The sequence below is a fragment of the Manis pentadactyla genome, chromosome 6, assembly GCF_030020395.1.
Source record: "Manis pentadactyla isolate mManPen7 chromosome 6, mManPen7.hap1, whole genome shotgun sequence".
Classification (NCBI taxonomy): domain Eukaryota; kingdom Metazoa; phylum Chordata; class Mammalia; order Pholidota; family Manidae; genus Manis; species Manis pentadactyla.
The window spans coordinates 19,449,950-19,458,538 of NC_080024.1; the positions used below are offsets into that span (position 1 = coordinate 19,449,950).

The window sequence follows — 8,589 nt, forward strand, 5'->3', positions numbered from 1 at the left end:
TTCATCCATTCTCCGCACGACTACACAGCAGCCCTCGAGTTTGGCAGCTGTTTGAAGGAATGTCTATTACAAAAAGAAATATGACCTAAAACAGACAATTTTAACAACTGGATGGGCAGAATGTGCTAACGGACTCTCCTCATATTTATGAGGAACTGTTGGATTAAAAGAGACTCTAGAAATAGAAAACACATCTGACGGACAGATGGAAGGCTCCTCACCGTAGCTTCTGCTGGGCAGGCTCTTGAACACGGCAATGAGCTCTGCACTGTACCCGATCTGCACCTGGAAACGATCTCCACTCCTCACGCACGTTCCCCTCTGGGAGCTTACTGCTTGGTGGGGGGAGGTCCCCAGTTTCTGTGGGAGTCTTCCTTCTGTCCTGGGTTTCGAACTCCCTGAGCCACCGAGGATGCCAGAGATGTTGTGCCCTGAGGTGGAGGGTCGCTCTGCCTTGGCCTCCAACTCAGGATCCCTGGGAGGCTGTCCGGAGGAAGTAGCTCGTGTCCTCTGAGGACTCCCTGCTTTGGCCAAAGTCTCATGAGTTGTGTTAGAAAAGGGTGTTGATTTGGACCCATGTGAAGCCTGAGGATGACTGTGACTTAACTTACAACCCAAGAGCTGCTGGCTGGGGACCTCCAGGGGACTTTGTGCCAAGGCAGGGGAAATCCCAGTGAGAGCCATCTGACTCGGCAGGCTGTCGCTTGGGCACGCTGTGCGTATCTCTTCTTGCTTCTTCCATATCTCCTTTGCCTGCTCTGCCGTGTGCTGATGAAAACTAAGGGGATTGTGAGGTCTCTGGTCACCATTACATGAACTATTGGGATTCTGTTGCTTGAAAATGACACCGTGGCTCACTGGCAGATCCCTGGGGAGATTCTGGGCAGGGCCCCGCTTGGACTGGGAAGGGCTGGCAGCAATGGAGGGGCCCAAGCACGCACCCTGATGCTGTTCTGTTAATGATTTCTCAGCTCTACGGGCCAGAGCCCTTTGTCGATTCTCTTCGATTTTTTTCTTCTGCTCCTCTGTAAGAGGCAAGGACATTTTAACAGAGAAATGCCTATGCAGGAGCATCAAAGTTTGATCGGAAACTTGGCAAAAGCTGAGGAAGGAAAAAAATATTGAAATAAACATTAAATTTTTGTATTTGCTATTCTTCTACCTTGATTTTAATAAGCTTTTGTCCCAGGAAACATACAAGGAGCACAACCAAAGAACATACTGAAAGTTTCTTTTATAATCAAACGCACATCACACATGCATACAGGGAATAGTAGGTGGCATAGGCTAAAACAATGATCCTGACAAAAAAGCCAAGAGCAAGGTCTGATCAAATCCAAAGCTAAAAGCTATTTCAGCTGCAGTATTTTTCTCCCTCTCATGCCCCAGCCAACGTGAGTTATCAGATCCCAAGGAAGTGATGCAGTGAAACCTAAATCCATCAAATAATGAGAAGAGTGACATTTCAAACTAGAAAGGATAATGGATTACACTGACATAGACCAAAATAACCACATACCATAGTGTTATATTCTAACAGACTCTTTCCAACCTGGGAAGAAGGAAAAAAAAAACATTAGCCTCACAGACTGCACACTAAATTCACTCCTAGAATCCAATCTTGTTATCATTCCTGGCAAATCAAATCTGCAGGCGGTCAGGTGCAAGCCACAGAGCAGCTGGCTTTAGGGTCGGCCTTCCAAAAAGCACCACAGCACGGCAACCGTGACTCTTTTGGAAAAATAATAAAAATAAAGCATGCTCATAGTACAAATTTGGATGCTACAAAAAGAGGTAGAGAGAAGAGCAAAATTAATCTGTAACTGCACCATCCATCAATATTCATTGTTAGCAGTTTGGAGCACTTTTTTGCTATCCATATTCACATCCACACCACGTATTTGGAAGATACAGGTGTTCACTACCAGAATCACTATAAACATTATTTTGTACTCCAATTAAAAAAAAAATAAATTTATTCAGGGCGTTTTTCTATGAACTCAGCCACGTTTGCAATATTCTAGAACCCACGAACTGACACTAATTTCTTTGGCTTGGTTCAGACTAAGCTTCCACACAGTGTGATACTCAGGGACGCTTACAAAGATGACACGGGGGCACTCCAGCAGCGCTGTTTCGGTCTTCTGAGAGGGGCCCGAGGGTGCAAGGGGTTCCCTCCCTCTGGGAGTCCCTTTGCACAACCCCAAACAGCACAGGGGTCTCTAGGTCCTCCCCCAGGGACCTTCCACCGCCTCCAACCCCCAGGAGTTAGGGAGGGGTTAGGAACGGCTTTGCTCCGGGGCACAGCTGAAGCCGTAGGGCTCCTGGGTAACGCACTCCTGCACACCTTTCCCAACAAGGCCCCCAGACTCTGCAGGCCCGCGGGCCTGGTGCGCAAACTGCCCTAACTAGCCAGAGGGGAAGAAACCACGGGATGAAGTTCCACTGGCCAGCCCCCAATCTACAGACTTCCCACCACATCGACGCCCCTGTTCCTCGCTCTGCTGGGAGCCTGTTCCACCCCACGTTGGGAGCGCGCCTCACCCCAGCCCCGCAGAAAGGGAGAGCCACGCCCCCCCACCCCTAGAATCCCCACTTGGATTCTCCCTTCCCCGTGGCCCCGCCCTCTTCCAGGCTGGCATATGGTCTCGTCCTTCCTCCCAGCCTGCCTTCTCACCGTGGAGGTTTACAGTGCGAGCCACCCTCACTGCTGACCCGGGACCCAACGGCGTCTCCGGAGCCCTCCCGAGCCAGATTACTCTTCCGGTGGGCGGTTAGGGGAGGGCATTCCGGCCCAGCCACTTCGCCCGCCTCTTCGCGGCGCCGGTGCCTGGCGGGAAGAGGGGAGAAGCTCGGTCCCCGAGGAACTACACCTCCCAGCGGGCAACGGGGCTGCAGTTGCTCTTCGAAAAGTGGAAGTGGAAAAAAAAAAGAGCCGAGACACCCGAGCGGGGCTGCAGGGTCTTCTGGGATTCGTAGTTTGGGCCTGAAACCTGGCTGTACAGGGAGGACGCAACGTCGTGGGCGGGGCGGGGCTGGAGTGGTGCACCCTGTGGATTGTAGTCCTCGGTTTCCCCCAAAGGTTTAGCCCAGCGCCTGTGAAAGCCTGCATCGCTGAGGTTCCCAAAACTGCAGTGCAGCTGTCGGAGCCGTCTGCACTGGGCATCCCAGGCAGCCAGGATGACTTAGTAGCTCTGAATACTATTTCTGGGGCATCCATTTCTGATACTGATAACCTTGCAATTTAACTTGTACCCTCAATCTCAACCTAGACCTGACCTTCCTGGACCAAAGGAGAATTAGCGACGTCATCATCGTCATTGTGGATAAAGTGAAGGTTCCTGTGGCCAGGATTCTCCTCACCTGGCCTTGGTTGGCTAGCTCAGTACACACATGTGGGCAATACATTGTTATTGACTATATAATGAGCTCCACCCAGTGCTCTGGGTGACACAGTGGCATGGCTGCAAGCAAGGCTGAAGGAGAGGAGGGACGAGACTGGAGTGGTGGCAGGGCCAAGGAATGAGACTGGGACGGCTGTGCAGGTAGAGAGGCCCCAAGGCAAAGACCGGCTTGCTGCATACAGGCTCACTCTGAGTGGATGGGATTCTAGTGATTGACCTGCCACTGTGGAAATAAAGTTGGGTATAGCCCTTTCACCCCAGCAATGTTCTACTGTCATTTCTTTGGTCACACTGAATCCGTAGTGAACTTGACGGGGACTGAAACCCATTAGCAAGACAGTCATCATCAGTAAAACTGAGCGTTTTATGTGAGTTATCTCATTTAATCCTCACTACAATCTTATGGAACATATTTTTTATCCTTACTTTACAGACGGAAAAAGTGAGACAGAGCTATTCAATAACTTTTCCAAGGCTTTTTTAGGCTATTTGTAATTCTGTGAAGCCCTTTCTCTTAAGGGAAAAGTAGTAAACTGACACTATTCAGTCCGTTTACTCCATTTCGGGGCATGAGCACCCTTTTCATTCCATGATCAACAACATGTTAAATATTGGTGGTAAATACAATATCCTTCTATTATCTCTGTGTACATTACTGTTGTTACTCTGCTTTCAAACATGGCTTATTTAAAAACAGAGATTGCACTCTACTTAAGGACTCAGAAAAATGTCCAAGATATAATGTCAAGAAAAACAAGCCACAGCAATGTATATAGGTTGATCCATTAGGAACAAAACAGAACAAAACAAAAACCCTTACCTATAAATGCATGTAAACTCATAGGAAGAGGTCTGGGAAGGAAACTCCAAGACTCACTAAATTGTTCAGGACCAGGATAGGATGGGATGCACTCTTCTACATTTTAATTTATATTTTTCTGAATTATTTGAACTTTCTTCTAATAATCATATAGAACTTGTGTAACTTTTGAAACAGTAGATCTTTTTTTTTTAATGACAAAGACATTGGCCTTACTGGACTTTGGTGATGTATGATACTCAAAAGCGTTCAAATCTCAGCTCTCCCCCTTTTATTGGCCACATAGACCCAGTGACTGTGCCTCCATTTTTCTCGTGGTAAAGTTAAGATAGAAACACTACTACACCTTGCTAGATCTCTGTCTTGCCTATGGGTTTCAGCCCCGGGCAAGTTCGCTATGGATTCTGTGACCAAAGAAAATGACAGCAAAATGTTCTTGGGGTGAAAGGATTATACCTAACTTTATTTCCAGGTGGCAGGTCAATCACTAAAATTCCGTTCACTCAGAGCAAGTCTGCATGCAGCAAGCCGGTCTCTGTCTCTGGGCCTCTCTGTTTACCCAGCCATCCCGCACAGCCATCCTCCAGGCCTCTCTGAACAGTTGTCCTGCACAGCTGTCGTCTGGGCCTCTGTCCTCAGCGCTGCCACCACTCCAGCCTCTGCTCTCCTGCAGCCTTGCAGCCCTGTCACTGTGGTGTGCCCAGAGCACTGGGCAGAGCTCTTTATATAGAGTCAACAGCCATGTATTGCCCACAGGTGTGCAGTGAGCTAGTCAACCAGGGCCAGGTGAGAATCCTGGCCACAGAACTCTCATTTTATCCACAATCTCCTTGTGGTGAAGATCAAAGTGAGATAATATGGGAGAAGTGCTCAGTGAACTGTGAAATCTCCAGATTTCATCCCCAGACAGATGGAAGAGGGATGTTGCTATTATTCGAGGTAAACCTTCTTAGGTCTTTCATCTCTCTACATCCAGAATGCATTTCCTACTATATAGTATAAACAGGAACTAGTGAACGCCAATGCCTTTCCCTGTCCTTCCTGTCCCCCAGCAGTCAGTCAATTTTCTCAGAAAGCTGAATGCTGTGCACTTCACGCACATCAGCCTCTGATTCATACGACAGTCACTGCACTTTGTTGTGCTTAGCCACCTCACCTGTAAAATGATATATTGCCTTTTGTTACACTAAGAGGGCATGTGGACCAAGGGAACTTGAATCCTAGAATTCCACATAGGAGTCCATATAGGAATGCTACAGATTCATGGATCTTATCCCCCTAACTCTCAATTTGGTAGGTCTGTAATTGGACTAGAAGATATGATTACCTTTCTAGCTCTAACATTCAAAAATTCAAAGACTAGGAGATTAAAATATGAATTCAGTAAAAAAATATGTATATATCATTTTCAGAAACTAAAATGTTCAGATACTGCATCATTTATTGAGGTCTCACTATATGCAACACTTTTTTTTTTTATTCCTATACTTCTGAAGTTCTTGAGGCAACTTACAGTGAAATTCATTCATCAAAAGTGTAAAGGCCAACAACAAATGTTGGCAAGGTTGTGGAGAAAGGGGAACCCTCCTACACTGCTGGTGGGAATGTAAATTAGTTCAACCATTGTGGAAAGCAGTATGGAGGTTCCTCAAAAAGCTCAAAATAGAAATACCATTTGACCCAGGAATCCCACTTCTAGGGATTTACCCTAAGAATGCAACAGCCCAATTTGAAAAAGACAGATGCACCCTGATGTTTATTGCAGCACTATTTACAATAGCCAAGAAATGGAAGCAACCTAAGTGTCCATCAGTAGATGAGTGGATAAAGAAGATGTGATACATATACACAATGGAATATTATCCAGCCACAAGAAGAAAACAGATCCTACCATTTGCAACAACATGGATGGAGCTAGAGGGTATTATGCTCAGTGAAATAAGCCAGGCGGAGAAAGACAAGTACCAAATGATTTCACTTATCTGTGGAGTATAAGAACAAAGGAAAAACCGAAGGAACAGAACAGCAGCAGAATCACAGAACCCAAGAATGGACTAACAGTTAACAAAGGGAAAGGGACTGGGGAGGATGGGTGGGAAGGGAGGGAGAAGCCAGGGGGAGAAGAAAGGGAGCCTTACGATTAGCATGTATAGTGTGTGTGGGGGCACGGGGAGGGCTGTGCAACACAGAGAAGACAAGTAGTGATTTTACAGCATCTCACTATGCTGATAGACAGTGACTAATGGGGTATGTTGGGGAGAGTTGGTGAAAGGGGTAGTCTAGTAAACATAATGTTCCTCATGTAATTGTAGATTAATGATACACAAAAAAAAGTGTAAAGGCCTAAAGGACAGGACATGGGCCAAGGGATAGAGAGGGAGGAGAGGGTAGTTATAGATGCTGAGCTCCAATTTAACTTGGAGCTTCCTGGCAGCTAAAGCAAAAAAGTCAAAAAGTCATGCAAGGCCTTCAAATAAACACACAGCTGAAGCTCCCAAATAGACGTCAGCTGGGAAGTGCCAAAAAACTGGTTCTAAGGTCACCTGGTTGCCTAGAAACACACAAATGAAAGGACGATGGGATTGATATTTTGTGAAGTTAAGATTTTTAAAATGCGTTTTATAATTATGAAATTATATAATATGACAAGTGTCATTTCATAGTTGTTAATGTTTAACTGGCTTTTCTTTAGTAACGTGATGATAGTTACAAATACCTTTGTTCGCCAAAGTAAAAAGTTGTTTTCCCCTCCCCCAAATCCAATAATGTTTAGTTTGTGAAATTCAAAAATCTGGCAGACACTTTTGTAAGGAATTCCAGAGATGAGTACTGTCCAGTTCCTGTCTCTCCACAAGATTGAAGTCTTTGGAGGGTAGAAGGCAAATAGTTGAAATTGTCAGTTTCAGCGAATGTCCTAAAAATTTGTACCATATGTGGCTACTTGTTCTAAAAGAGTATTTGTTGTTTATCTGAAATTAAAATTTAACTAGGTGTCATATTTTATTGACCATCCATTTCTATTATCAGTGGCTCAGGACTTAGTTGGCAACAAACATACATGGATAGTTAGAAGATTCACAGGTATATTGATATGCCGAATTTTAAAGCTAGAATGGACTGAAGGGCCTAGCCTGTATCACAGGTGAGGAAATAGGGGCCACATCAGGTGCTGGTCCATAGAGCACTTTTGTGTATTACAAAAACACACCCAGAGAAGTTAGTTGTGCCTGACATCACAGACCAGGCAGAGGCCAAGCTAGAATATGGAACCTCAGTCCCAGTGCAGGGCTCTTTCTAGGCACTAATTAAACATATAAACAGTTGTTGCATGCCTGTTCTTGCCATGTATTCTGCCTGGGCACCCACAACAGATTTAAGTCCCTGTCCCTGGAGTTTATATGCAAGTGATGTAAGTGCGGGGTTTCCCCCGTTCCCCCACCCCCCTCCATTTCTGATCCCCTTACAGAGGGCTTGATGCCATTTGGGGAGGGAATTTTTGACAGCCACTTCAAGGGCATGTCATTACTCCAGTTAATTACACCTAGAGAGCAGTGATAAGATTTGGGAGCAGACATAAGACTTTGGGTGGATAAGGAGGCTGTTCTTTCTCTGGGTGCTGCCAGTCAGCAAAGGCATTTGCATATCCAAAGCACATAGGAGCAATGTGAAGGTTTATAAGCCAAGAAATTCACCTTCCTTAGCGGTTGTTCCATTCTGATGGACTTAATTGCTTAGAGTCTGACAGTTCCGTTTTTCTGGCTCCTCTCGTCTGCTCTCTCTAGCCCTCCTTCCCCCAAAACTCCATATATATTATAAAGCCAGAATGCCAGTATTATTTCTATGAGGCTCATTTGATAGCTTGTTGTGAGGGTTCTCCAAGCATCTTCATTTCTCTAACTGGTTGGTCTTGGTAGCTGTGATTATTCACAAGCCTCTCTCTCAAATCTGGCATGTTTTCCCCTGGGATGGCTTTGTACCCTCTTTGCCAAAAGCATACCCCTCCATACCCTGCTCCACTTTTCCTAGATCTATAAAATTTCACTTTTCTGTTCCTTTTGATATCCCTAATTCCATGTTATTTATCCATCCACTCACAGATTCCTTTACCAACAATTCAAGGGTTTACTATGGGCCACATACTGTGCAAAGGCACTGGGGTTGAGGCAGTGACTAAGAACCAAAGATGCTACCCTTTCTTCAGAAAGCTTACTGTCTAGTTGGGGAGGCAGAAAAAAAAACCAACATCAAAAACTAATATTAAGTGCTTGAAGGATCTAAACAAAGGCCCCAAGTAGAGGCCAGAGGAAACTAGTTCAGAGCAGTCAGGAAAGGCATCCCTGAGGGGAAGCACTGAAGCTGAGACCT

At 45.6% G+C, this 8,589-nt stretch overlaps 1 protein-coding gene across 5 annotated transcripts in view; it reads right to left on the reverse strand.

Moving 5' to 3' along the window:
* The window catches only part of SMARCAL1 (SWI/SNF related, matrix associated, actin dependent regulator of chromatin, subfamily a like 1), a 61,494-nt gene extending 58,604 nt beyond the window's left edge, over window positions 1-2,890 (reverse strand). The window contains exons 1-3 of one of the 5 annotated variants that reach the window (XM_036916133.2): window positions 2,678-2,881; window positions 1,520-1,552; window positions 222-1,102 (exon numbers count right to left, since the gene is read on the reverse strand). In XM_036916133.2, the coding sequence (XP_036772028.2) occupies window positions 222-1,074 (853 nt within the window). In that variant the 5' untranslated portion in view covers window positions 1,075-1,102; window positions 1,520-1,552; window positions 2,678-2,881. Of the gene's footprint in view, window positions 1-221; window positions 1,103-1,519; window positions 1,553-2,102; window positions 2,355-2,677 lie in introns of those variants that run through there. The other 4 variants (XM_057503568.1, XR_008998176.1, XM_057503569.1 and 1 more) reach the window with 4 other exon arrangements.
* Between the last annotated feature and the right edge of the window lie 5,699 nt (window positions 2,891-8,589).